This window comes from Drosophila sechellia, chromosome 3R (genome assembly GCF_004382195.2).
Source record: "Drosophila sechellia strain sech25 chromosome 3R, ASM438219v1, whole genome shotgun sequence".
In the NCBI taxonomy this organism is placed as follows: domain Eukaryota; kingdom Metazoa; phylum Arthropoda; class Insecta; order Diptera; family Drosophilidae; genus Drosophila; species Drosophila sechellia.
In genome coordinates this window covers 16143630-16171381 of record NC_045952.1, presented here as the reverse complement: position 1 = coordinate 16171381, position 27752 = coordinate 16143630, and the positions used below count along the sequence as shown (strand labels likewise).

Here is a 27752-nt window from a genome sequence, read left to right as displayed (position 1 = left end):
TGCCAACAAAATCACGTAATATTCGTTATAAATTAAGTTTTATTAAATTTTATTATATTACTATATTATTTTTTAAAATTATATTGATCTTTTTTTGATAGTTATCTTTTTTATCTTTTTTTTTATCTTTTAGTTATAACCCTAGATAGAAAAGAACATACATATTCCTTAAAAACCTGCTATAACCCATCTTTCCATATAGTGCGATTCATTCTTATAACTTTTAATCTCGCAGCCATATAGTCCATGGACTCCTGAATCCAGCTCGAGTATGCATTGATGCGAGTGAAGGCATATGGTTTTAATGGAGTGCAGGCTTTCCGACCGTAGGAAAGTAATCCGTACAGCTTCTCTTTTGCCACATTCATCAAGGGAGCTCCAGAATCTCCCTGAAATGTAAAAAAATCTGTTACTTAACTGTTATTTTACACCAATTGTGTTTATTCCTGCTAAAAAATCATAGGATTCTATAAATAAAGTCCTAAGTATCAATTTAAAACTGCTAGATTTTGTAAACCAAAGGAATTTGAATAGAATATGTTTTCTAGTTTCAAATTTTATGATTAAATATTTGAGATTAGTTGGAAAACATATTCTTTAATTCAATTCTTTAATTCAAAAATTAAATTGATCTTCGACTATGAATTTCTGGAGTATTTCTAATCCACTTACGTCACAGGGACCTCGAGGTCCTTTTAAATGCATCGCACAGATGTCGAGCGGCTTGAGGAAAACGAAGCGATGGCTTCGCAGGCACTCATCGTTTTCCATGGTCAAGAAGGGCATCTCCTGGAGTTTCCTTATCTTGCCGACGCCAACCCGACCCCAGCCAACCAGCGAGGCATGGATGGCGCTATCCCTTTGTGGCTTTCCAGCGAAGTTAATGCTACGAAATCGCACATCGTCGAGCGGGAATTTGGGGTAAATCCTCAACACGGCAATGTCGTTGCCGCCGAGCATCCTAAACTGGGGATGCCATCTTCTCTCCACGACGAAGAAGCGGGTCTGCTTCCGGCTGTTAAGCGAATCGGCGCCACCGGCCACGTACAGTTCTTTGGTTGGATTCGTTTGGAGGCAGTGGGCCGCACTGAGCACAAACTCATTCGAAAGTATTACGCCCACGCAGAGGTGCTTGTAGTATCCTTTGAGGTTCTCCCCGATGGAGACGATGTAAGGATAACGAGGACGGAAACTTATTACCTTCATGGTCGACACAGTTGTGGCTAACAAAGGTGTGCTATCCTGCAGGGAGTCGGAAAGCGTCTCCTGGCCCGCCGACATCGCGGCGAACCAAGCTATGGAGCAAAGAGATCGCCAATAACACATATCTGCGACCAAGTCCCGAGTACAAAGACGTCACAAATACGCCTTGTAGTCAGGTTTTATCATCAAGCATTTTAACTTTATAATTGGGCATGAAATTATAATTTTCTGTATTCTCACATGGTTAGCTTTAAAAGAATATACATTTAAATTCCATTATATTATCAAACTTTATGTCAAACTAATGTTTTTTTGAACAGAAAAAGCTTGTACGGTTACTATCTACAAGTCTGCAAAATTATGGAAACAGTTCGAAAATAGCTTAAAAGAAAATCCTCATAAGACCCTTATAACAGTGTTCAATGGAAATGCTACTTGCTGGTGGCAGAATCTCTGAGGGTCTGCTTCATATTGGCCACCTGGTTGAGCTTGGCAAGGCGCTTCATGGTTTCGAGCTCCTTGACAAACGTGGCCAGCGCCTCTTTCGTGGTCGAGATGTCAGCGTCCTTTAAGTCATTCAACGTGTCCTCTTTTTCAAGTTCTAAAAGAAATTCAAAAATATATATAGATTCATATACACTCGTAGCAAAAATTAGTTTTGGGATACTAACCGTCCATTTCGGCTTCTATGTCATTCAGCCGATCGAGGACCAAGGACTGCTGCACCTTCACATGCTCGATCAAACGGTACTGGCACTCCTCCGGATCGATGGCAGCTTCCGGTTGCGGAACGTTCGGAAGGTCAGGGGACTCCAATTTTGGTCGCTTAACCGGTGTCAACGCAGTAGAGTCCAGATTGTCTTCGTCCCACTTTTTGGCCCACAGATAAAGCTTCGGATGACAGCGGTTGCGTGCGATGTTAATCTTCACCAGCAGCGAGTGCATCGATCGCTTGGCATCTAGCAAATTGCCGGTCAGCGTGTGCGAGCGCTTCAAGAGCTCGAATTGTTTGGTGGCCTGTGGATTTGCAGTGTGATACGCGGCCATCGGCAACTTGCCTTCGAATAGCCAGTCTTGGTCGTGCTTAAATTTCATCGAATCCCGACCTCTCTGCGGATTACGACAAATGTAGCACACATACTTGTCCGGTACATCTGACTCTTTGACAATTCCGTTGCATGCACCGTGTTGCCAGCATAGACACAATTCACATTGGATCATTAGGCCGTCCTCTTCGCCATACTCGCAGATGCAATTAATGATCTCCTCCTGCCGCATGCGCACAATTCGAATTAGTTCTCCATTTTCCTTGATGTACTGCGGTGCTTTGTTTAGCGCTTCAGTTGGTGGTGGGGCAAGGGCTGCATTAATGTCGGCCTGGTCATTAGATGATGGCGTGGACACCGAATCTACCATAGCTGGTGAGTCAACGGAACTGATGGGAGTTGTTGGCGCACCACCGCGGCGTTTCTTCGAGTCGACGCGCGTATCCGGAGTAGGGGTGTTAAATGATTGCCGTGTCTCCTCAACGTCTTGTTCGGTTAAGCCAGGACCAGCTGGGTTGTCTGACAAATAGGGGCGGCGCTGAGAGCGCTGGCGGTTACTCTTCCGCGAGCCAGATGGCCGCTTCGATGGCGACAACCGTGCACGCTTGCAGGAGCGGCTCAATGAAGGGTTAAACGACTGAGTTGCACCAGCGTCCAGCGAAATATCTTCTTGTTTAATGACGCTTTCAACAGTTGGCGACACACTTGGTGGCTCCATCTTAGGAGATAACAGGGTCTTAGGCGGTATGTCAGATGGAGTTGCCGGTCCTGCAGAAGATGGCGTCGTAGCTGATACACTCTGTCGTTTAAACGATCGTGACTGCTGCAAATCCTGCTGGTGCAATTTGGCAAAGAATTGCTGGTTGGGTATTTGATTTTTTGGCACCCCCTCAACTTGATCGATGGATGAGGGATGTGTACGTTTGACCGCTAGTTCCTGCATCTTTGGACAGTGGCTGACGTGTCTTTAAATTTAAAGTAAGTTATGTGTCATGACATTTGATTAAATATTACTCACTCTGCAAACTCCTTGTGATAATGGCGTATGTGGATTAGCAGAAAGTCTTCTTTGCGATAGGTCTTGGCGCAATCTTCGCGCGGGCATACATAAAGATTGTCTTGCATTTTGACTTTTAGGCCCCCAATGAAAGCTGAAATATGGAATTATAAATTATGTTAATATGGCACATGTTATTTCGAATTGCATATACTTACCAAAGTCATTTTCCACCACATGAGAATCCCCTAACAAAAGCTGAGAGTTACCTTCCTCACTGGCTTCCAGTATTTCTGCTCCTGTCTCGGGCTTTGTCTCATCGACAGGCTGCGTCTGCGGCGACATTAACTCGGCTGGTGGCATAAGCGAGGCCACCGGTGCTTCCATGTACTGGCTTTCTTTCACCGGCATCGGAGTAGAAGGTAAAGAATGCTGCGAGGTGATGCTCTGGTCCAGTGAGGAGTTCATCGACACATCCATGGACTTGGGCTTGGGCGGTGGCTGCGGATTGTAGCCGTGTGTGTAGACGTAAGCATTGATGTCTTTGGCACGACGTCGATGGATGCTAAAGTCGTACACGTCCGGGTTGTAGACCAAATTCTGGGACTCAAGGAACAACTTCAAGTCGGACTTGGAGCGGAAACGTTTGCCGCTGGGAGAGACCAGAATAACATCCCACTTGCCGAGGACGTTGGAGCGCTGGTACATGTGCTTGATCCAGCCAGGAGGCAGACGCCAATCCTGCACGATAACAGTGGGTTTCTGGTGCTCGCCCACAATCAGGAAACCCTCGGTTCCAATAGGCTGGTCATTTACCCAATGACAAGTCCACTCGCCGTCATGCGGTATTTCTGGGAGTCCAAGGGATGCTGTTGGTTACGAAAGTCAAACATGAAAGTTAAGTTTAAGGCAAAAATAACATTCCCCTTTCGGTGTTCTTACCTATATCCAAACTGGCCATGTCCAGCAACGGCCAATCCCTGCGCTGAGGAGCAGATTTGCTCTTCTTGCTGCCGGAAGAGCCACTGGCTCCGCCAAGGCTGCCTGTGCTCGCCCTCTTCGGAGCCACAGGTGCAGAGCTAACTGAAGTTCCAACAGGAGTAGGTGACTTTGAGGCACCTTCTTCCGCTGCCTGAACAGGGGGCAACTGCTTGGGCATCTTGTTCATGTGCACGGCGCGCACGTTCTTAACGTAACCATCGTCGAAGAGAACCTCGTAAGTATCGTTTCCCAGCAACTTGCGTATGGTTCCTGGAAACTTACGCGGGCCCGACCAGCGGGCCATGCACTTCTCGTCCAGCTCAAAGACGGGCAGCACACGGTTGCTGAGGCGCTGCCTCAGCCGCTCCGACTTGATGGTCATCCACTCCTGAAAGCTGCCGCTGGTCGACGGTGACACCTTTAGCTTGTGATTGCGCTCAAAGCGCACAAGTAGCGTCTGCTCCGTCTCGTTTACTTCCACGATTCGGGCGGGCAACCAGTTGCCCTCCACACTGAGCGCCTCCAAACGGGCGCCGATAGTCAGGTTATGTGGGTTACTGTACTTGGGCGGTGTGCCGGGCAAAGGGGAGTTCGAACTGGAGGCGGATCCAGGAGCTGGGACTGTGGCATCGCTGCTTGGGGCTACCGGAGTCCCTGGGGGTTCCTTTGCAGCTGCCTGGTTTGCATCTTCGCCGCTTTCGGGCGTAGTTTTGACATCATCCTGCGCCTTGTCTGTTTTACCTTCCTCCTTGGCCTTGCGTTCTGCAGTTTCCGACATGATTTTCGCGACTATTCGCTGTACCGCCGTATCGTCATTGGTCGATGACTGAGCATTTCCCGGGGTTTCAGACGTTCCCTCCACGCTGACATGCTGAAGTGCCCGTTGGTCAGCTTCGATATCCGCGGTCTCCATCTTGCCCCACGGAAAAACGGTGGGAAAGACGCGCGGCTTGAGCAGATACTTCCCATTGCGGATCGTATTGAAGTCCAAACGGCGGAAGTGGCGTGAGCAGACCAGCACGCTCTTGGTGATCTGGCGCTCCAGGCTGATGCGAGAGTTCTTGATCCAAATGGCCCGGATGATGGGATCCAGGGGGAAGGAGTGGTAGGTCACGCCGTTGTGCTCCAACAGACGCGACGTCGACGGGCAGTTGGCAACGCAGCAGCGGCGGCCCATGGCGATGGAATCGGCCCAATTCTCTATTTTGTTTGCCTATGTGCAAACGCACACTTTGCTAAGTGATGAAATAATCGAAGAAACGACGCGAAAATTATCCAGAAAAATACAGCGCAATAAATTAGTGAGACCAAATTGGGGTACAGTAGAAACGTGTGCGTCGGTAAACTATCGATAGTTAGATGTTGCCACCTTATTGGAAAAGTTTAAAACTATTTAACGATACTTTTTGAGTTTGATATTAAAATAAGGAAATTTAACAACTCTTTTTTGAATATTGTTGTATACTTTCGATAGCAGTTTATATAATTATTCACTCCAAACCTTCGAACCTGAGTATGTGGTATTTAACTACTTTATATTTTTGACAATGTCTATTTTTATGAAACTTTTAAGCAATCTTCCTGACATTAATTAACAATTCAAGTTGGTAAATACCCGCTGCACAATTAAAATTAATCTGTGCGTTAATGCATTTTAGCGAAGTGAGGGTGCCATAAATTTTCTTAGCTCGGCAGAAAAAGGATCACGTGCCGATACGCCACCGTTCCCAAGGCCACCGAAAGCCTATTTGAAATGCAATTAATGTACGCTTTTGGGCTTACATGTCACCACGTTCGCCAAAAGGCAGACACCTTGCAAAAAGCTAACCAAATACGTTATCATCCATTCGAAAATGCTTCTGGAACTATGTATTTCAGCACTGGGTTTCAAAGTTTGATGAGCAGCTATTTACGCATACCGCTGAATTAAACACTCATTTTAGTTTTTAATTACAATATTTCTCCCGGTCATTTGCATGCAAGAAACAACTGACAGTGTTTACTGTGGCGCCTGCGGTTGATTGGGCCTCCAAAAAAATCGACTGAAGTCTGGCGCCTTGGCCTTCAAATCGCAATATGTGAGGAAAATTTGATGACACATATTGAAAGATTAAAATATTAAGATTCCGTATGTTGTGACACTATATTATATACTTCTCTTGACCCCTCGAATTCCGTAACTAAACAGTTTAGTTCCATTACAAATAGTGTTCTAGAATGATAGCCGGAAACTCACGGTCGCAGCACTTCCTGTTTTTGGGTACATCCTTGAAAACGAGGTCTCTGGGTCAATCGGTTGACTTTTAGATCTTGGGCGTGTTTGCGAAATTGACACGGAGCCAATATCAAATGGTGTTGACTTTGATTCAGTGGATTGCCAATATTTGTAATCAAATCACGGCTGGAGCATAAAGCAAACTTTAATTATAAAATGCTTTTATTGTCATATGCAGCTGACATAAATATTAAATAACGTAGGGTAATTGACGTTGCTAAGCCGAATAATTTCAGCATTTTATAAATTTTGGTCAGTCCAAAACTGACATTGAGGGGGGCACTCGAAGGGAAATCCAAAATGGGTGGTAAACACGGTTAGATTTCCGTTCGCATAACTATTAGTGAACATATTTGCATAAATTATCGACACTCCATGAAATTGGGACGACTGCACCTGAACTCACTCTCTTTTTGTGCAAATAATTCAACAATATGTAACCTGTGCAAAAATATTTTCAAAAACAGAAAACCGAAAACAGAAATATGTACAAGGCGAGTACAAAACTTTTGGTCCAACTGACGGCGGCACTTTCTCCTTTAATATTTACCCAACTCATCGACAAATTGGCCAGGCCCATTCCCCATCCTCATCTCATCGGTCCCAGCCGCATAGCCCATAAGTCAGCCCCTCCACCCGATCCCGATCCCCATTCCGATACCGTCTGGGAACTCATTGCGTAAATATGTGGGCATGCAATGCGGTAATAGGCTGCGCGTCTCTTGACATTTTTGGGCCCAGTTTCCCGGTTCCTTATCACATGAATATTACCCAAAAATAATATCGCTAAATGATGATGATCATTTTTGGGCCGGAGAGTGCCCACGGGAATTCATGTAACGCCGAGTAGCTCATACAAATTAAATAAATTATGCTTGCCCGAAAAAACATGGCTTAAGCAAATACACGTGTTGACCATGTAAATGGGTTGCCTAATTTATTATAATTTTTATTGCTCTTTGTCGTTCAGCATTGCACGCAGGTGATTTGAAATTTCAAATTTAATATGCCGAATTTTTCAATGCTAGCAATTGGGATTTTCCCAGACTCTGTGTAAAGAAAAATATAGAAATAATTTTAGTTTATACCCACTTCTGTGGGTATTTTGTTTCGCTACAAATATTTTGCAAAATATTATAGAAATTTCTGAGAAATGGGCGTGGCTGGTCCAGCTTCCAGCATAATCCGCCCAAAGTGTCCCACGAGATACATGTGTCAGGTAATGAGCGGCACCTGCCTTCGTGTAACTTTTGCCGTTTTACCGATTGCCATAAAGTGCGATTTAACAGATACCTTTGCTTTTTCAAAAACCGCCTTTTTTTGGGTTTCGGTTTTGTTCGATCGACATGCTCGGCTGCACGTGAGTTGGAGATGTTAAAATAGAGAAAATAACGCGCGGAGGAGACAAAACTTATCGAGGCGATCATGTTGAAATGCGTGAATTGGGCTTGGGTTTTGGGCTTTTGGGCTTACTCTTCACATTCAACTGGTGAAATTTTCGTACTCATCGGAGCTGACCTTGATCTGGTACCAAGCTGTGGAGAAAATAATGAAGATGGGCATCATTTCTTATGCTTATGCAAGGCAAGTGAGTTTGGGTATATCTTCTGGCTATTTATGGTCGGCATTATGTAATGTTTGGCAGCCCATGTAAAATTGTAACTTCACTTTATTGTTATATTATTGGGTATTTAATGTAGCCATAGAACTTATTGATTTAAAAGTGACCTTTACTTTACTTGATTTCAATCGACATAATTTGTTGGTCAACACATCAGTTGAGATTATGCAATGAGCAAAGCGACAAAAGCACTGGCAAATACATACATATTTCTGAGACAAAGCAAACAATAGCGTAAAATGCATTTATTTATGCAAAGAGTCAGGAGACGCAGCACACAAAAAAAGTTCGAAATTTCCGTGCCAAAAACGATTTTGGCCCAAGTGGTGTCGTGTTTGTGTAGCTAATTAGATGGGAGTTAGCCCAATCCATTCAACGGCCATTCAAAGCGAAGTGGTGCAAAATGATGCGCAAGCCAAAGAAACGCCACCCATCACCCACCGATCGCCCCTGTTTTTTTTTTGTTTTTTTGCACCACTTTTGGCCACTTAACATTCACGGTGGCTGGTTAAACAGGCGCTGAAGATTAGGCCATTCTCCCCGTGCTCCCATTTATAAATGGGCTACAGATTGCTCCTAAAATGTGTATGTACTTAGGTGCAAATTCTCGAGTACGTACTCAAATCAAAAAGCAGCCGCAATTAAGAATACGTATCTTAATGTCTTTGATACTTCTTTACTTTAAGATTCTTTACTTTAAGATACTTCTGGCCTAACCCCTTTGCTATCCTTTCGAAACATTTAAAAAAATTTTCTTAAATGAGTCAATCCCTAAATGTATTGCCTCTGTAGTACAGGGTATACAAATTTCAACTTGCATACAATCAGCTGCATTGATTGTTACAATGTTTCTCACACGAAAATTCCTGAAAATAAAGAGTTAAATTAAAAGAAAGTATATGGTTTTTATACACAAGAAAACAAGTGTTCAACCGTAGGACTCAATGGAATAAACATTTTCGAGTGTAGTACTGCCGCCAAACCAAAAAAAAAAAAACCCCACCACCACTCATTCTCTCTTTTGGGGGTACGGCGCTCTCATCGACTTGAGTGGATGGATCGATGCGACTCTCGGTTCGTATATAAGGCGGGGTTCCCCAATGCTTTTGACATTCCAGTTGATCAGTGCCAGCCGATCGGTCGGTAGAGAGAAGTGCGTCGCGAGTCCAAAAAGAAAATCGAGCCCGCAGAAAGTGCCAGTGAATAGACTGATAAAACGAACAAAAATGAAAGCTTTCATTATCGCCGGAGTGTGCGTGTTGAGCGTGCTGAGCCTGGGATCCGCTCAGTTCCAGAACGGACGCCTGGAGCCGCCAAATCCGCAGCTCTGTGCCCAGCGTGTCATTCATGAGAAGACTCCCGACGGCAAGGGGTGAGTCGGCAGGATATGCTCACCAAAACATAAACTATATGATATGCTTCTCTACCCTCAGTTACTTCTTCTCGTGGCGCGACCCTCAGCTGAAGGGCGTGGAGGAGGACTGGCTGACCGCCAGGAACTACTGCCGCAGGCGCTGCATGGACTCCGTTTCGCTGGAGACCAGTTTGGAGAACGAGTGGATCAAGCAGTATGTGGTTCGCGAGAATGTAAGTACAAATTGCAGGGGCTATCAAGAGGAAAATAAATTAAGGGGATAAATAATACATTAGTCAAAAACTAGAAAAACACATGTAACACTTCTTAAATGTTCAAAAATAACTCTGTTGAAGAGTTAAAAGTTGAACAAGTGAAGGTTGCAGCACTTCCATATAAATCGAAAGACTTAGGACACGAACTTATTTATAGGTGTTGTCATGAATATCAAACAAGTTAATCTTTTATCTGAACTTTCATAAATATTTACTATATAAATTGATTGTCCCCAGCCCAAAAATAAACCTTACATAAGTCCCACTTATGATATCTGAAACCATGTCCAAACTAATAAATTGATCTGAACTTCACCTGCACCTGTTTGTTAAACATTTAAGCATTGATAGATCAAACAAATGACCGAAAATGCCATTGAAATATGCAACTCATTCTCTATTTTTTCCTTTTTTTCCGGCGAAAGGTTATTATAAATGCAAAATCAAACCACTAATAAATAGACCGCATCAATGTGGACTTTTACACCCTAAAGTCGAAAAAGCTTGCCAATAATTTATTGTACCTGCATCTATCAGATTTTGTTTCCGTTGTTTTCTCACCTGTTTTGCATGACATTATGTCACCTTTCTTAATTTGTTTGGTAAGTTAAATAACGTCCGTTTAGCCGCGTGTGAACTGTTTAGCGCCTTTTATTTGGCAGCTCAGACAAGACACAACAAAACGCTGACCTTAATTCCGTGGATGCTGGGGGGAGGGTTGAGGTACACAATAAAAATAATTGCGAAATCCCTGACACTAACATCGCTCCACAAAGTTCAATGTGAAATTGCGCATAAAAACTGAACGGAAAGGCAAAATACGCATCATAAATACAGCAAAAACTTTCCCAGTTGTTGCCTCTGTAATTTTGCACACGAACGGAATCGTCTGATATTATGCAACGCTCTTCGGATGAACAAGTGTCAAGTTTGGAGTTGTGGTCAGCCGGGCTCATCTCATCTGCCATCTTCCGACTCATTGAGCACCTCCCAGCTCCGGTTTTGCGGCATGGGAAAGCACTGGTGGTCGAAATTGAAATCGAAAGTGCATGTGTGCAAATGGGAAAGCCTGGCCGGAAAAGCTGATCAACAAAAAATTACTTAGCAAATTAGCAAACTGCGAACACGCAACCGAATTCATTTGTAGTACATTTTGCGTATAAAATCCAAGGGGAAATTGAATGCAAACCATGGATGAAAAGTAACTCATGATCATCGAATATTAATTTACTAACCATATATCGACCAACCTATAAGAAAACCAATCTTTTTTAGATATCCAATGGAAACGCAGCACTTTCCATCAAAATTTTCCGCTTCCCGCCAAGTTGCATCTACCGCCGACTTCTCTGCCAGACTTTTAGTTAACTTTTAGTAGGACAGGTGTACAAACATCACTCATTTGGGCTTCCGCAACGGGAAAAATGCATTCATTGTCTGAGTTTTAAACAATTACAATGCAATCTGGACCCCTTAAATGAAACGCTAAAACCGCCAGCGACAAAACCGAAATCAATGTCCATAAATCTATTTCAGCTTTACGCTCATTGGAGTTTTCCAAAAGGGCAGACATCCAAACAGAGTCGTCTGGGTCGCTTTGTTTTTTTTTTTTTTTTTTTTTTTTTTTGTTTTCTGTGCTGCTTCCTTAACAAAACAATTTTTATGGCCCATCAGGTGAAAGTGACTGATGATCGCTTAACTGCGGCTGCGCAGCGGCTTTTGCTTTTGCTTCTGCTCACTTGAAATGTTGACAGTATCGGGTGCGCCAGCTCCAAAAGGGCGCGGAATCGGAATGGGAATGGGAATGGTCATATGGGTATGGGTATGGGTATATGGGTTCGCTTTCAGCGATAATAATGGTTATTTGGGCGTGACAGGCCCAAAAGAGTTACTAACTGGAATTTCTACCACTTTTTTTGTTCGTCGATGCCAGCGCTGCATTTTCTTGCGTAGGTGCGATTGATGAGGGAAATCTATTTCTATTTGAGTATCTGCAAGGGCCAATGAACTATAGATACATTTCATTGATACAGTTTCCTTTTTCATTTGAAATTTTTGTCCTAGTTTACAGTATATTAATGAAAACACTACTCCCACGTTGCAGGTGAAATACATCTGGACCAGCGGCCGCTTGTGCGACTTCAAGGGCTGTGACCGCCCCGATCTGCAGCCCACGAACATCAACGGTTGGTTCTGGACCGCCACGCTGCAGAAACTGGCACCAACCACTGAGAGGAACCAGGGCGATTGGTCGCCCACCGGCGGCATTGGCCTGCCCCAGCCGGACAACCGCGAGTACAAGCAGAATGGAGCGCCGGAGAATTGTCTCGCCCTGCTGAATCAGTTCTACAACGATGGCGTGAACTGGCACGATGTGGCATGCCACCACAAGAAGAGCTTCGTCTGCGAGGAGAACGATGCCCTGCTGAAGTATGTGCGCTACACGAACCCCAATCTGCGCATCTAAGAGGATTACGATCGGGATCAGGATCCGAATGCGGATGCGGGCTGGCGGCAGGACCAGCGACACTCTCCAAGTAAAACCAAAAATGATATTCCCCAAATCGGCAGCGGGAACGATGATCGATGTCAACTATATGTCTAATCTCCGATTGTCTTTGAATGCAAAGTTTTCTGGCCAAATTGCTGCATGATATACTTACTTTTATGAACCCTCTCCTGGTAACCACCTTCCAATTCTCTGCGCTCTGTTCTGTCTCATCAACTAGTTTAATTCTTAATTTTGTATTAATTTATGATTTTCTATAATTATAATAAAAGATTCGAAACGATTTTGATAAGTGGTTATTGACATTATTTATAGTCTGTTAATTTGATACAGCATTGGACGTTTCAATTGCTTTATTTAAGCATATTATGCCAGAATCATGAATACCTCTTTTCCAAAATTGTGCCGAAAAATGATAATGCGTACGCATTAAATACAATAAAAAAGAAAGAATGCTATAGTCGAGTTTCCCGACTAACGGATACCCTTTACTCAGCTAGTGTGAATGCGAACGCGAAATTCATTTCATTCATTCGAAATTCAAATCATTTTTGTGGGATATCTATATATATATATATATTAAAAAAAATTTTAAAATTGTTCATACATACATTCATACATTTTTTTATTCATACATTTAAAAAAAGATCACGAAATTTACCTAAAATCCTGTTTGTATGCCACAAAATAAAGTGTTTCGAACTCGAAATTCGGACGCCAAGAAGTATGCAATGATTTTGACAGTAGATAGTATCTACTAGATACTTCGCTTTAGTATCTTATACGTTTTGTATATTACGATCAAGAAATTAACGGTGAAAACTAGCACATGCACATAATTTTGATAGTTGAGAACGGAAATATTGAATGAAAATGAAATCCCCTTTTCTGGGCAACACTAGAACATCTGGGACAGTTTCGCCAGATCCAAGAGGGAATAAAATGGCTTCTGTTTGGACTCCCGCTCGTGACTCTTGACCGGAATGTCCTGAAGTAAATTTGGCTCCCTGCTCGCCCGGCATTGGTCCAGCACCCGTTCAAACTCTGCCAATGCGAAATCTGGAGTGGATGTCGCTCTCTTCGGATCAATGGTCTCCAGTATGGCCTCCCACTGGGCCCGCTGCGGCTTGATGACTATCCCTGCACCCTTGTCGGCTGCATTAATGGTGGCCACTGCTGCACCGGCTCCTTCAATCATGGCCAGCACCAGACAGCCCACCAGAGCACTGTTGGCCATGGCCCGAATGCCATTACGGGCTGCCAATATCCCACCCGTGGCCGCTCCACTGAGTATCGAGTTCCAGGCATCCTCCCGCTGGCGATAGTGGACCAGGGCGCAGTCCACTGTGCTGAATGTGGCACCCCAAACGGCAAAGCTGCCGGCAATGCACGGCGTTCTCATCTTCACCAAATCAATGCCACCGTAAACTCTGCGCTGCAATCCGGACGGAGCGTTACGGAAACCCTTGAGGAACTCGAACAGCGAACCTCCGATGGTGCCCATCATGAAGGCACATCCGCAATCCTCCACAATCCTAATGGGACACGGCTGGCGATTGTACTCCATGGCCGCGATTTGACTTACTAAATCAAAACCCTTGGGTATACTAATATTCTTCAAGTGGCTTCAAATCAAAAACTTGTGTTTTGGAAATATACTTTTGAGTAAACATAATACGAAGTGTTTGTGATGCTGACGTTTGCGTCCTTTCTATCTTTTATGATCTTAAATTTGTATTTGAAACAATGGATTAAACTTTAAAATTGAATGTTTTTTATTTAACTATTGAAACGATTAAACCCAGCCCAGTCTTAATCTTTAAATAAATAGTTTTTTCTTAATAGCTATATTAGTATTTCGGGTTTAAATATTCAGTTATCGAAGTATTTGCGGAACTCCTGGCAACCAGCCCAGTTGTCCTCCCAACCGGGAGTCAGTTTCTTGGCATGCTCGTACCAACGTGCCACATTGGCATACCGCTTGAAATCGAAGCCAGCCACATCGAAAGTGGAAACGCTGGCCAGGAAGGCAATATCCGCCAGGCTATAATCCTCTCCGGCGCTGTAGGTCTGCCCCTCCAGGAAAGTGTTTAGGAACTCGAAGGCCACCTCGATCTTCTTGTAGCTCTCCTCATTGGCGGGCTTCTTTAGGAAAATCTGCGGATAATAGTACTCGGAGAAGCTTTTGTACAGCGTACCCATGTCGAAGTACAGACGCTGATTGATCAACGCCTGCTTTTGCACATCCTGGGGGAAGAGCTTGTCGTCCTTGCCGTACTTCTCCACCAGATAGACCATAATCGCCCGCGACTCCCACAGAGCGAATCCATGGTCGTGCAGCGTGGGGATCGTGTGCTGCGGATTAATCTTTAGGTATTCCGGCGTGAATTGCTCCCCAGCTCGGGTGTTGATAATGGTCTTCTTATCGAACTCCACACCCAGTGCCTTGGCTGTCATCAGAACAGAGCGGCATGGAGCAGATCCGGGTCTATAGTATAAATCCATCTTACGCTATCTCACTTTCTGAAGGGATCTCTGCAAAAAAAAAAAGAAATGGTAATTCATCAAGTTCAAATGCCGTCACAGTTGATAAATTTAAAATAGCTAATCATTTTCTCACTGATGGCGCTCACTGAACTTGGTTACGCAATCTCTATAATAAATTCAGCAAAAATTAACAATAGTATATGTACATACCTACGTGGTAATCAAATATACTCGGCTGCTCTGCTGGAGTCGAAGCGCGACAAACAACTGAAAAATGCTCTGCGATTTAACCGTGTTTTATACGCACAAGCTAACAAACAGAAGATAACCACAAATACTCGCAGAATATTTCGTGGGCTGATGGATCAATCATCACCTGTACCTAGGTGATAATTGACAGTAATACGAAATACTGGGCACAAGAGAAACTTCTGGAAGAGCGGAGCTGCAGCAGTAATCCCAATTACATTTCGTTTAGTTTGCCGTTGAACTAAACTTTACGTAAATCATAAATAAGAACAGGTGTTTGACAAAAATTACCTTTTTTGACTTTAATTGTTTTGGCTATCGGCAAAATCACGGCAGCTGGCATTTCAGCAAACCGACACGTAGCTTTATCTTATCGCTATCAGAATGTTTGGAGCAGAGGATCCTCTGCCTTATCGCTGTCCAAAAGCCAACAACAACTCTTCGTTTATTATACTCATTTCACAATGTCTCACTCTTTATTCAAACAGGCCGATACAGATTAGATTATTTACTACAGCCCCGTCATTGTTTGTTCAAAATCGCACCCAGATACAATTTCTTGTAGTACTCGCAGCCCTCCCAGTTCTCCTCCCAGCCGGGTATCACTTTCTTGGCATTCTCGTACCACCTGACCACTTCCGGATATTTACCAAAATCATATTCCGATATTTCAAAAGTGGAAACGGTGGCCAGGAGCGCAAAATCGGCCAGAGTCAACTTGTTGAGGGCGGCGTACTGCTGACCCTTCAACAGAGTATTGAACATAGCAAAGGCATCATCGATCTTCTTGAGGTTCTCGGGATCAGCTGGCTTCTTGACATCCTCGAACAACTGGGGATAGTAGTAGTACACGTAGCTCTGGTACAGAGTACTCAGATCGAAGAACAGGCGCTGATTGATCACCGCCCTCTGCTGGGGATCCTTGGGATACAGGGAGCCATCCTTGTCGTACTTCTCGGCCAGATAAATCAGAATAGCCCTCGACTCCCATATGGCGAATCCATCGTCCACCAGCGTGGGAATCGTATGCTGAGGATTGATCTTCACAAACTCCGGCTTCAGATGCTCGCCGGCATCCAGATCCACCTGCTTCTTGTTCAGCTCCAATCCCAGGGCACGGGCCGTCATCAGGATGGAACGGCAAGGTGCCGAGTAGAGCATATAGTAGAAGTCCAACATGATTACTCACTGAGCTGTAAAATCGTACTGCATTAGTTTACGTCGAATTGTCCTTATATTCTGTTGTTCCCTTCAACGATTTCTAGATTAGACTTAACGAGACAGCTTTCATTCGAATGAAAGTTTACCCCACAATAAAGATTGTTTGTATAATTCTATCAAATTGCATTGGATATTTTTCGTAGAATATCGTGAATTACGTGAAATATCAACTGTTCGCCGCACTAATGTTTATGTTGCAGATCGTATTTTGTTTTTAATACTAAAGTTTGTTATTGGTGTCACAAAATAATTATTGAGAAAACATGGTTGTAATGCACATTGGAATTTTCAATGTAATAATTGATTACAGCCACATTAATAAAAGCTTATTTAGTTATTTAAACATTCCCTAAGAAAAATAAAATAAATATCATACAAACTGGGTTGTTATTAAAAACTGTGGCCATAATATGTAAAATATCTCAAGATTTGCTTCTTTTTAAGTGAATAATTTAACTTGGTAATTTTCCACTTTGTTATCTATCGTTAAAAGCTGTTTGCAGAACAAGAAATTACAATAACTGCGTTTGTGATGAAATTTTCAGAACCAATGAACCAATGAATTTAAGTCTTTTTTCCTTACAGATTTTCAAGCTTTTTTATTTGAGGCCTCCGGCTGTATCCCTTAACCAAATAAAACTGACGAGCATCGCGAAAATATTCCAGCTTTTATATTCTTCTATTGTTTGCCTCTCGATTCGGAGAGATTCAATTTAGCAAACTCTTTTCAAATCACCCCTGGCATCGAAAGAGAAAATAACAAGCCTCAAGAGCCCACTTGTTCAATTGCAGTCCCCTATCCACAATATCCACTATCCGCATACACATACACATGCACATAGCAATATATGGATGTGTACACCCATCTGAAAACAAACTCATTTGTATTTTGTGCATTCAAAAAAACGAACACTTATTTATTGTCTTTGGAGACAGGCGAATTTGGAATTGTTGCTTGTGAACGTGAATATAAATACTACATCATATGTACGGGTATTAAAACGTGAATATCAGGCTTATTCGAAGAACTTCTTGAACTCCAGGCATCCGGCCCAGTTCTCCTCCCATCCGGGAGTCACCTTCTTGGCGTTCTCGTACCACTTGTTCACATTGGCGTACTTGCTGATCTCGAATCCGGCCACCTCGAATGTGGACACGGATGCCACCAGGGCAATGTCGGCCACGGTGAGGGAGTCACCGGCGGCGTACTCCTGTCCCTCCAGGAAGGTGTTCAGGAACTCGAAGGCGGACTCGATCTTCTTGAAGGCCTCGGGATCGGCGGGCGCCTTGGCGAACACCTGTGGGTAGTAGTAGTTGGCGAAGCTCTGGTACAGCGTTCCCATGTCGAAGTACAGGCGCTGGTTGATCACGGCGCGCTTCTTGGGGCACTTGGGGTACAGCGAGTCGGTCTTGCCGTACTTCTCCACCAGGTACACCTGTATGGCGCGGGACTCCCACAGCGCGAATCCGTTGTCCACCAGCGTGGGAATGGTGTGCTGGGGATTGATCTTCAGGAACTCGGGCTTCAGGTGCTCACCGGCCCGCAGGTTGAGCAGCTTCTTGTTCAGCTCGACGCCCACGGCCTTGGCGGTCATGATCACGGAGCGGCAGGGGGAGGAGCCGGGCAGGTAGTAGAAGTCAGCCATTTTACTGAAGGAGGAAAAGTGCGAAAAACTAGTTAGTTACATGTTAAGAACTTGTTAAGACATATTATTATCTCGGCTAATTTATAACCAACGGTTATTTAAAAGCTCAAGGCATTCATTTGTATTTCTAAATTGGGTTTTAAATGGATGAAGAATCATGTTGAAAAGAAAATGGAAACAATTGTTAGTCCGCCATATTTCATTGGAGTGAACAAATCTCCAACTTCTTTTCACATTCAGATGTGAGCACCAAACTTTTTCAAGCATATCCACAAGCGTCGCATTCATATTTAAATTAACAATCTCCCTCTTCTTGAGACCCAAATTGCTTCTGTATTATACACATTATCCATATGGCATGCAAACAGAATAGATCTAGATGCTAGAAAGATACGCCACAATTAGACGCGCTCTATAATTACGAGTTCAGGCAAAAGCGGACTTTAATTGGGCTGCCACAACAGAAGTTCACTTGGCTATGATGTCATATCTGGGCCATAAATTCGGTCAAATGTTGGTAATTTTCCATGCTGCCTCCTTGCTGACAATATTTCCTTTTTTTTGACCAAACACAGGCACACAATCACAAAACACAATATACATATGTATAGAAATTGCTGTGGGGAACTTACATTTTTTCCTTCTGTTGCGAATCTCGCGATGTACACTGTACCAAATGAGAAGTAGCACTGAACGGCATTCGAAGAGCAAACCCACTTTTATAGGAGTCCGACTGTGGTCGCCACAATGCCGGCAAACAAGAGTTGTAGCTTAAAGCGTCACGAGGGGCGTGGCAGGGTGGGGAGAGAGGAACAGAGAGAGAGAGAGGGCTGCTAGTTGTTTTCGTGCCTGAGTTTTTTTTGTCTTTTATTATTTTCTGACTTGCCTACACATACCCACTAATGGCGGGCAAAAATGTGACGTTAGCAGCGTGATTAATACACTGTTGTGTGGCCATGGGTGTGTGGAGACGATTGCCAGTGTGTATGTGTGTGTGTGTGCTCTGGAGGAGGTTGCACTCCACCCGTTCTCTCAAACCTCTCCACCATACCCCGCAAAAGAAAGCTGCAACTTTCTAATGATCCTCCATTGGAACGAAGCCTTTTACTCGCTTAAGAACAAATTTTGTTACATTTCTTTATAATTTATGATTCTACAAACAGATAACGAAGAAGATACAATCTTGCAATACAGGTATTATTCAGCTTAAAGATCCTACGGTATTTACACTTCGACTTGCTAAAGTTGGCAAACACATGCAGTGCACTCGATTTGCTTGAAACACATTTTTGCATTTCTAATGAACATCTGCGCGCCTGAAAATAAATGCAAAAAATAAGTGTAAGTAATATGTATGTAGCAACAGTTGTTGAGTATTTCCAACACACAAACAAATCGCTATAGACTCATACAGTACTAATAAGACCATAAAAATATAACAGTTATTCGAATTATTCAATACATGTTGACTCATATTAATAATCTTAATCGTGGGTTTACCCAACGTATGGTAGACAGATAGCAGTAGAATAAATTATGAGTCAAAGGAACATGCAAATTCGAAATTACTGGTACACATTTTTGATGGGCTTAGTCCATATATCGATCGAGTTCTATTGTTTGTGTTTGTTTGAACGGCCTTGGGTTGTAATAAGTAATTGCTGTGAACATGTTACATGAAATTGAATACTAGACATTCATTTCTTGGAAGTATTTGATACTATCGAAGGCGAACCACTTGAATATTCCTGCTACAATTCGCTGGTGGTATTTCATTTCCCCAAAACAAATTCTTTTTTATCAGTTTCACAATTCGCAATACCAACTATCAGCATGACCGGGCAAAAAAATTCAATAACAAGTAGGAAAATATGAAAAGAGCATTTTCGTGGGCGACACGTCAAACACATTGCGCTCTTAACGTCGAGAACAATCCACAAAACGCCTGTGAAATCAAAAATTCCGAACCCCCCAAGTTCGAAATCTCCGAGAGTTACTCATTTGAACATAATGCCGAAATCCAGCTGAATCATGGGAAACACGAGATCGTAAACACAATAAGTTCGCCAATAACTGGTTGGCTTAATTCACCAAAAAGCCGGCCCAAAATGTGGCATAAAATGTAGAGAAAGGTTACTGTGTTTGCCACTGCAGATCAAGAGAACCAGTTGGACGGCATTGCCAAGTGTGCGTCACAGGGCAACAAACGGAAAATAAAGTGGGAAGCGCCAACTATTTGAAGAGCAAAGCCAAAGAGAATGGATAGGACGAAGAGTCCCAATGATCTCTTAGCTCCACATCATCGCGTTCTTCTGCCGGTCTCCCATATAAGCGCATATAGCCTATATACATATACAGATATACTTTCTCGATTCCGTTTGCCGGTGGTAATTCGCGTTTGGTACAACTGCGCTGATCTTGTTTCTCCGATCTCCGCTTTAGAATACATTTTATGATATATGATATATCATAAAACTGAATACGTTTAAGTTTAGATTGATATATAAAAAAGTAATAAACCATATTAAATTTATGGAGTGCACTCTTACTCCCACAAGCGGTCATATTTTTGAACATATTTTTGTACTTTTTTCATATTATTGGCCAAATTCTATCGAAATGCCACTTGTTCTCTCTTGTTCTTATTGAAGTTTGATTTTTTTTTTAAGTCTCTTTATATTTTCATCTCTTAAAAACATACGTATTTATTTGATCATTGATGTCTTTTCGCTTTCATTATTCGTTATCATTTCAATTGGCATAGATAACGCAAGCAATTTATGAATGCTCTCACTAAAAGGTGTGAAATGAAATATAGTTGATTTGTTTTTGGTACGCACAGTGGGTTTGGAGAACTCCATTGTACATCACACACCAAATTTTATTTCAGAACAGAAAAATGACAGATTAAGATACAATGGAAAAGTTAAAGGGCAGGTGTGAGTGTTATTGTGTTCTGACCAAATGATATTTTTTGAATCTTTGCCAACTCAAATTTTTTGATTACAATTGCTAGGGTTGCTACAAAATTAGGCTTGTTTATTTTATTGTTTAATACAATATTACAATTCATATAGAACCGCTTTAAGCTATTTTATTTCAACCCCCCTTGTTTACTGCCTATCGTGTCTGGTACCTATTTTGTGACTCATGTTTTTTATTTATTTAAATCGCTCCATTTCCCTTACGATAGCCATCTCTAATCACACAAAGCTATAAGCTCGAACAGAAGTATACACATTATGCACCAGAAATTATCATTAGCGCTTCCTTGGCACCCCCTCTATTAGTCATAATGTGTACATACCTTTAAACCAAAAATAACAAAAGATTGAAAAAGTTTATTCTAACCATGACTTGCATTTATCTCAAATGCCTGACAAACAATCCACGCAAGCATAAGCAAATGGGTGGAGATAATTTCGATATAAAAGAAATGAGGTTTACTGGGAATTGTCAGTCGTTGTTCTCCACTCAGCAGGTTAACAACCAGGTTGGATACCCATCAACATGGACTTTTACTACATGCCAGGTGGCGGAGGATGCCGCACCGTGATCATGGTGGCCAAGGCTCTCGGCCTGGAGCTGAACAAGAAGCTACTGAACACCATGGAGGGTGAACAATTGAAGCCGGAGTTCGTCAAGCTCAATCCCCAACACACCATTCCCACGCTGGTGGACAACGGATTCTCCATCTGGGAGTCCCGGGCCATCGCCGTCTATCTGGTGGAGAAGTACGGCAAGGATGAGTATCTGTTGCCCAAGGATCCCAAGAAGCGTGCCGTGATCAACCAGCGTCTGTACTTCGATATGGGAACACTGTACGAAAGCTTTGCCAAGTATTACTATCCAATTTTCCGCACTGGAAAGCCCGGATCGGATGAGGATTTGAAGAGAATCGAAACCGCCTTCGGATTCCTCGACACCTTCCTGGAGGGCCAGGAGTATGTGGCTGGCGACCAGCTCACCGTGGCGGACATTGCCATTCTGTCCACTGTCTCCACGTTCGAAGTCAGTGAGTTCGACTTCAGCAAGTACTCCAATGTCTCCAGATGGTACGACAATGCCAAGAAGGTGACTCCAGGATGGGATGAGAACTGGGAGGGGCTCATGGCGATGAAGGCGTTGTTTGAAGCCCGTAAATTGGCTGCAAAGTGATCGGTACCACAACTACCTATTGTTTATTTATGAAACTGTTGAATTAAACGAAATAAATTAAGTTCAGAGTAATGAGAAATATAATATGTAAGGAGAGAAGCACACAGAAGAGAATAATATAAGAGAACATATATGTACACATGTGTCACAATGATTCCCTGAAATTCTACAATCTGATATTACAGAGAGCACAAACACGAGTAATTCGAACAGTTTGCACAAACACATATGCAGAACAAAGAAAGCAAATATATTCTGGGGGCGCGCTCTTTTCTATAGAAAACACAAACATGTGTGTGAGCATAGCTTTATAGGCAGAAGCTCTTGGGGGTCCCAGGCAGTTATTTCCTTTCTCTCGAACGGGCAAGTCGAATTGATCGCACCTTCCGACATGGACCTATACTATCTGCCCTTGGTCGGCGCTTGCCGCTCCGTTCTGATGGTGGGCAAGGCCCTGGGTCTGGAATTCAACAAGAAGATAATCAATACGCTGGAGGGGGAGCAAATGAATCCGGATTTCATAAAGATCAACCCGCAGCACTCGATTCCCACGCTGGTGGACAATGGTTTCACCATTTGGGAATCGCGTGCCATTCTCGTTTACCTGGTGGAAAAGTACGGAAAGGATGACGCGCTGTACCCCAAGGATATTCAGAAGCAGGCGGTGATCAATCAACGCCTTTACTTCGACATGGCGTTGATGTATCCCACCCTGGCCAACTACTACTACAAAGCATTAACCAGCGGTCAGTTTGGCAGCGAGGAGGACTACAAAAAGGTTGAGGAGACTTTCGCTTTTCTAAACACATTCCTGGAGGGTCAGGACTACGTGGCTGGGGACCAGTATACCGTGGCCGACATTGCCATACTCGCCAATGTCTCCAATTTCGATGTTATGGGATTCGATATCAGCAAGTATCCGAATGTGGCCAGATGGTACGACCATGTCAAGAAGATTACCCCTGGATGGGAAGAAAACTGGGCGGGAGCTCTGGATGTAAAGAGGAAGGTCGAGGAGAAACGGAATGCTGCCAAATAATTCATTTATTAAGATTTTATTATACATAAATATGTTTATGCTCACATACCCTTAGTTGCCACAGATATTGAATAAAGTGAGAAGACTGCTTAAAATCAGTTTTTAAGGAGAATTTGTTGCTATGTGCCAAAGCACTCAAACTAATGGCAATGATTGCATTATCAGAGAGCAATGATTAGAGGTTATTAAACTTTGGCCGAGTATTTATAGAACACCAGGTATTGTTTTTGATTTGACGCTCAACAATTCTGCATATGATTAACAAATTACGATGACGAGTTGTTTCCCCTTCATATGGGAGAAACCATAATCGATCAAATCAGGAAGATAGTACATTTCCAAATTTCGCTATATAAGTGAGAACCATTGCTGGTCGCAATCAGTTCTGCTCTTCTGCTCCAGCGAATAGGTCACCGTAATCTCCACAGCAACATGGATTTCTACTACTCCCCTCGAAGCAGTGGATCCCGCACCATTATCATGGTTGCCAAGGCTCTTGGACTGGAACTGAACAAAAAGCAGCTGCGTATCACGGAAGGGGAACACCTCAAGCCCGAATTCCTTAAGCTCAATCCCCAGCACACCATTCCAACGCTGGTGGACAATGGATTCGCCATCTGGGAGTCCCGTGCCATCGCCGTCTATTTGGTGGAGAAGTACGGCAAGGACGACTCCCTTTTTCCCAATGATCCCCAGAAACGCGCATTGATCAATCAGCGATTGTACTTCGATATGGGAACCCTGCATGACTCCTTCATGAAGTACTATTACCCCTTCATCCGTACTGGTCAGCTTGGAAATGCCGAGAATTATAAGAAGGTCGAAGCTGCCTTTGAATTCCTGGACATTTTCCTGGACGGCCAGGACTACGTGGCTGGTAGCCAGCTAACTGTGGCCGACATCGCCATCCTCTCCAGCGTGTTCACTTTCGAAGTGGTTGAGTTTGACATCAGCAAGTATCCAAATGTGGCACGTTGGTACGCCAATGCCAAAAAGATCACTCCAGGATGGGATGAAGACTGGAAGGGTCTGCTACAAATGAAAACAATGTACGAAGCCAAAAAGGCCTCATTGAAGTAACTAAAGTTCTTAATATATGAAAAAAAACTTTTGTTTATGTTTAATACTTAAAATATTTAATAGCATATGGTGCTATATCAAAGGATGATTCTCTGTATCCGAAGGATCCCCAGAAGCAAGCGCTGATCAACCAGCGTCTGTACTTCGATATGGGCACCCTGTACGATGGCATTGCCAAGTACTTTTTCCCACTGCTCCGGACGGGCAAACCAGGAACTCAGGAGAATCTGGAGAAGCTGAACGCTGCCTTCGATCTTCTCAACACCTTCCTCGATGGCCAGGATTACGTGGCCGGCAATCAACTGTCCGTGGCAGATATCGTTATACTGGCTACTGTTTCCACAACCGAAATGGTTGACTTCGATTTAAAGAAGTTTCCCAACGTGGACAAGTGGTACAAGAATGCCCAAAAAGTTACACCCGGTTGGGACGAGAACTTGGCGAGAATTCAAAGCGCCAAAAAATTTCTTGCTGAAAACTTAATTGAAAAGTTATAAATATTATGTAGAAATAATGTATGTTATCTATATTCAATAATTTATATTTGATTTATATAAATAAAGAAAATCGGATATTTAGAGAATTATATATTAAGTTATATTATTTTATATTAAACAACACATTGATACATATCTAAACAATAATCATAATTTTGAAAGAAAGTCAATGCTATGCAGACAGCTTTTTGTTTAATGATAACATTTTCGTACATCATTGTGAACGACCATAATAAATGATTCTCGCTTCAAATCAATTTAAACAAGCAGATAAGAAATTTAGCAAGTACAATAGATGTTTCTGGAAATAATGGTTATTTTTATATGGGCATATAATTTATATTTTTAATAGGAATTGGACTATGAAACTATGCTTTCCATTTGTTATTTACATTACATTTAAATTTACATTAAATGTAACTATAAATGTCTTTGAATCTATATTGACATCTTTGTTGTTTATCTGCGCTTCATAAATAAACATTTATAAATGACGACAAGCTATTGTGCATAATTGTATGAAATTATAGTCCAACTTAGACACAGCTAATTGTTATTAGCCCAAGTAAGCGAAAAGCCGAAAAAGTGAGTTCTAACAATGACCAACATATTGATACAATCATTGTTAAGGCTGATAGTGCGTTGGCTATTTTTCCATAAATACGTACACTCCGATAGCGAGAAATCAGTTTACTTTTTCTACTGCTGAAGGTCGCACGTTTCAGTCGCAATGCCGAACATGGATCTCTACAATTTCCCCATGTCGCCGGCCAGTCGCGCCATCCAGATGGTGGCCAAGGCTTTGGGTCTGGAGCTGAACTCCAAGGTGATCAACACGATGGAGGGTGACCAACTGAAGCCGGAGTTCGTGAAGATCAACCCACAGCACACCATTCCCACGCTGGTGGACAACGGTTTCGTCATCTGGGAGTCCCGTGCCATCGCCGTCTATCTGGTGGAGAAGTACGGCAAACCCGATTCCCCACTCTATCCTAAGGATCCCCAGAAGCGGGCTCTGATCAACCAGAGGCTCTACTTCGACATGGGCAGCCTGTTCTACGCCCTGTCCAAATACTTCTTCCCAATCTTCCGCACTGGCAAATTCGGAGATCAGGGAGCTCTGGACAAGGTTAACGCTGCCTTTGGATTCCTCAACACCTTCTTGGAGGGTCAGGACTTCGTGGCCGGTAGCCAACTGACCGTGGCTGATATCGTCCTCCTGGCCACCGTGTCCACCGTAGAAATGTTTGCGTTTGACCTAAACAAGTTCCCCAACGTGGAGAGGTGGCTTAAGAATGCCCCGAAGGTAACTCCTGGATGGGAGCAAAATATTGAGAGTGTGCAACAGGGAAAGAAGTTCCTGGAGGGCATTCAAGCTAAGGAATAGGAAGCGAAGGCCTAAACTCTTTTAAATTAATAAAAAGCTGTGTAAATATGTAATATTTGTTCATTTGTTGTTATTTGACCTTAAAATATGGGTATAAACGGGTTATATGGTTATAAAGAAAGGATACTGCTATATATATATACCTGTTAAATATGCCAACTTGGAACTTGTGGAATCGCTGTCATATGATGATAAGGCATTGGATTGGAAATTCTATTAGATATACATCTTATCTTCAAATATCAGTGACTGGCAGCACTTGTTCGCTTATCAAAATATTTCATAACACCAAATCACTGATAAGAATTAATCAATTCGTAATACTTTATATTCAAGGACAGGGAAGCCGCCAACGTTTAAGTTAATGAGTCATTTTTGGCAAACCATTCTTATCTTAACTCCTATAATATAATTAATTAATTTTCTGCAATTTCGCTATATTACCCAATTTATCGACCATATTTCTATCTGAACCATTAATCCGCTTGACCCCGCAACACTGACCTTTCTCTGTCACGGCATTCTCTTTTCAGTATTGACATATCATCAAATTCTAATTACTGCAGTCAGCAGAATAAATGACATTTTGAAGTAAATTCAAATTGGAAGCCGTACCTAAAAGTATATTGTATGTATGTGTTCATTACCTGGCCATTAGGTGTTTAGCCTCATATTACCCCGGATCGTTATCACCGATAAAGCTGCTACTCGAGAAAGTCGCCCGACAATGAATGACTACTATATATGGTAGTATTGATTTTGGCCGCCTCTTGTGTTGGCTATAAAAGCCGTTGGAGCTTCTTAGCTGTGGTCAGTTGTGAACTGAAATTGTAGGACCTTTCATCATGGACTTTTACTACCATCCTTGCTCGGCTCCTTGCCGCTCCGTTATAATGACAGCCAAGGCGCTTGGAGTTGACCTGAATATGAAGCTATTGAAGGTCATGGACGGAGAGCAACTGAAGCCAGAGTTCGTGAAGCTCAATCCACAGCACTGCATTCCCACGCTGGTGGACGATGGCTTCTCCATCTGGGAGTCCCGCGCCATTTTGACTTACTTGGTGGAGAAGTACGGCGCGGATGACTCGCTGTATCCCAGTGATCCCCAGAAGAAGGCGGTGGTCAATCAGAGGCTCTACTTCGACATGGGCACCCTGTTCCAGAGTTTCGTCGAGGCCATCTATCCACAGATAAGGAACAAACAGCCCGCCGATCCAGAGGCCATGCAGAAAGTGGACAGCGCCTTTGGCCACCTGGACACCTTCCTGGAGGACCAGGAGTATGTGGCTGGCGACTGCCTCACCGTGGCGGACATTGCCCTCTTGGCCTCCGTTTCCACCTTCGAGGTGGTGGACTTCGATATAGCCCAATATCCAAATGTGGCCAGGTGGTACGAGAATGCAAAGGAAGTCACTCCGGGTTGGGAAGAGAACTGGGACGGTGTCCAGCTAATCAAGAAACTTGTCCAGGAGAGGAATGAGTGATTTGATGAGAATGTCAGCAGTAAATACTCAACATACCACATACCTCGGCAAATTATTGCCAAACATGGTTATATTGTATTTAAAAAAATAAATCGCATGGTTATGAGCACCGTGTTAATAAATTATTATCTCAAGAAAGCAAAGCTTTCATTTCTTGTTGAAAAGCTGCTCCATATATGGAGGTTTATTTAAAAACAAAAGAAAGGCGTTTATTTGTTTACTCTCTTATCAGCAAATATTAAT

At 43.0% G+C, this 27752-nt stretch overlaps 11 protein-coding genes across 11 annotated transcripts; 5 read left to right on the top strand and 6 right to left on the bottom strand.

The window, feature by feature from the left end:
* Positions 1-111: 111 nt before the first annotated feature.
* LOC6606698 (granzyme M) lies at positions 112-1340 on the bottom strand. The gene is made up of 2 exons (XM_002031462.2): positions 673-1340; positions 112-389 (listed from the first exon to the last, which is right to left on the bottom strand). Exons 1-2 carry the CDS (start codon positions 1324-1326, stop codon positions 180-182), a joined length of 864 nt encoding a protein of 287 aa, XP_002031498.2. The 5' UTR covers positions 1327-1340; the 3' UTR covers positions 112-179.
* Positions 1341-1409: 69 nt separating this feature from the next.
* LOC6606697 lies at positions 1410-5524 on the bottom strand. The gene is made up of 5 exons (XM_032721324.1): positions 4189-5524; positions 3465-4115; positions 3268-3400; positions 1875-3214; positions 1410-1804 (listed from the first exon to the last, which is right to left on the bottom strand). Exons 1-5 carry the CDS (start codon positions 5402-5404, stop codon positions 1635-1637), a joined length of 3510 nt encoding a protein of 1169 aa, XP_032577215.1. The 5' UTR covers positions 5405-5524; the 3' UTR covers positions 1410-1634.
* A 3708-nt stretch (positions 5525-9232) lies between these two features.
* Positions 9233-12553, top strand: LOC6606696. The gene is made up of 3 exons (XM_002031460.2): positions 9233-9495; positions 9557-9710; positions 11857-12553. The coding sequence occupies exons 1-3, from the start codon at positions 9350-9352 to the stop codon at positions 12217-12219; spliced, it is 663 nt and encodes a 220-aa protein (XP_002031496.1). The 5' UTR covers positions 9233-9349; the 3' UTR covers positions 12220-12553.
* Positions 12554-13011: 458 nt separating this feature from the next.
* LOC6606695 (probable mitochondrial import inner membrane translocase subunit Tim17 3) lies at positions 13012-13979 on the bottom strand. Its single transcript, XM_002031459.2, has one exon. It carries the CDS (start codon positions 13826-13828, stop codon positions 13160-13162), a length of 669 nt encoding a protein of 222 aa, XP_002031495.1. The 5' UTR covers positions 13829-13979; the 3' UTR covers positions 13012-13159.
* Positions 13980-14012: 33 nt separating this feature from the next.
* Positions 14013-15028, bottom strand: LOC6606694 (glutathione S-transferase 1-1). Its single transcript, XM_002031458.2, has 2 exons — positions 14959-15028; positions 14013-14796 (listed from the first exon to the last, which is right to left on the bottom strand). The coding sequence occupies exon 2, from the start codon at positions 14764-14766 to the stop codon at positions 14134-14136; it is 633 nt and encodes a 210-aa protein (XP_002031494.1). The 5' UTR covers positions 14767-14796; positions 14959-15028; the 3' UTR covers positions 14013-14133.
* Positions 15029-15441: 413 nt separating this feature from the next.
* Positions 15442-16874, bottom strand: LOC6606693 (glutathione S-transferase 1-1). Its single transcript, XM_002031457.2, has 2 exons — positions 16802-16874; positions 15442-16190 (listed from the first exon to the last, which is right to left on the bottom strand). The coding sequence occupies exon 2, from the start codon at positions 16174-16176 to the stop codon at positions 15520-15522; it is 657 nt and encodes a 218-aa protein (XP_002031493.1). The 5' UTR covers positions 16177-16190; positions 16802-16874; the 3' UTR covers positions 15442-15519.
* Positions 16875-17099: 225 nt separating this feature from the next.
* Positions 17100-18597, bottom strand: LOC6606692 (glutathione S-transferase 1-1). Its single transcript, XM_002031456.2, has 2 exons — positions 18497-18597; positions 17100-17868 (listed from the first exon to the last, which is right to left on the bottom strand). The coding sequence occupies exons 1-2, from the start codon at positions 18562-18564 to the stop codon at positions 17235-17237; spliced, it is 702 nt and encodes a 233-aa protein (XP_002031492.2). The 5' UTR covers positions 18565-18597; the 3' UTR covers positions 17100-17234.
* A 2722-nt stretch (positions 18598-21319) lies between these two features.
* LOC6606689 lies at positions 21320-23159 on the top strand. Its single transcript, XM_002031453.2, has 2 exons — positions 21320-22002; positions 22391-23159. The coding sequence occupies exons 1-2, from the start codon at positions 21375-21377 to the stop codon at positions 23059-23061; spliced, it is 1299 nt and encodes a 432-aa protein (XP_002031489.2). The 5' UTR covers positions 21320-21374; the 3' UTR covers positions 23062-23159.
* Positions 23160-23252: 93 nt separating this feature from the next.
* On the top strand, positions 23253-24185 carry LOC6606688 (glutathione S-transferase D4). Its single transcript, XM_002031452.2, has one exon. It carries the CDS (start codon positions 23494-23496, stop codon positions 24139-24141), a length of 648 nt encoding a protein of 215 aa, XP_002031488.1. The 5' UTR covers positions 23253-23493; the 3' UTR covers positions 24142-24185.
* A 39-nt stretch (positions 24186-24224) lies between these two features.
* LOC6606686 (glutathione S-transferase D7) lies at positions 24225-26080 on the top strand. The gene is given in 2 exon segments (XM_002031450.2): positions 24225-24581; positions 25321-26080. Coding segments are annotated over 2 exon segments (996 nt in total). The 5' UTR covers positions 24225-24290; the 3' UTR covers positions 26026-26080.
* A 744-nt stretch (positions 26081-26824) lies between these two features.
* Positions 26825-27647, top strand: LOC6606685 (glutathione S-transferase 1-1). Its single transcript, XM_002031449.2, has one exon. It carries the CDS (start codon positions 26871-26873, stop codon positions 27507-27509), a length of 639 nt encoding a protein of 212 aa, XP_002031485.1. The 5' UTR covers positions 26825-26870; the 3' UTR covers positions 27510-27647.
* The last annotated feature ends 105 nt before the right edge of the window (positions 27648-27752 follow it).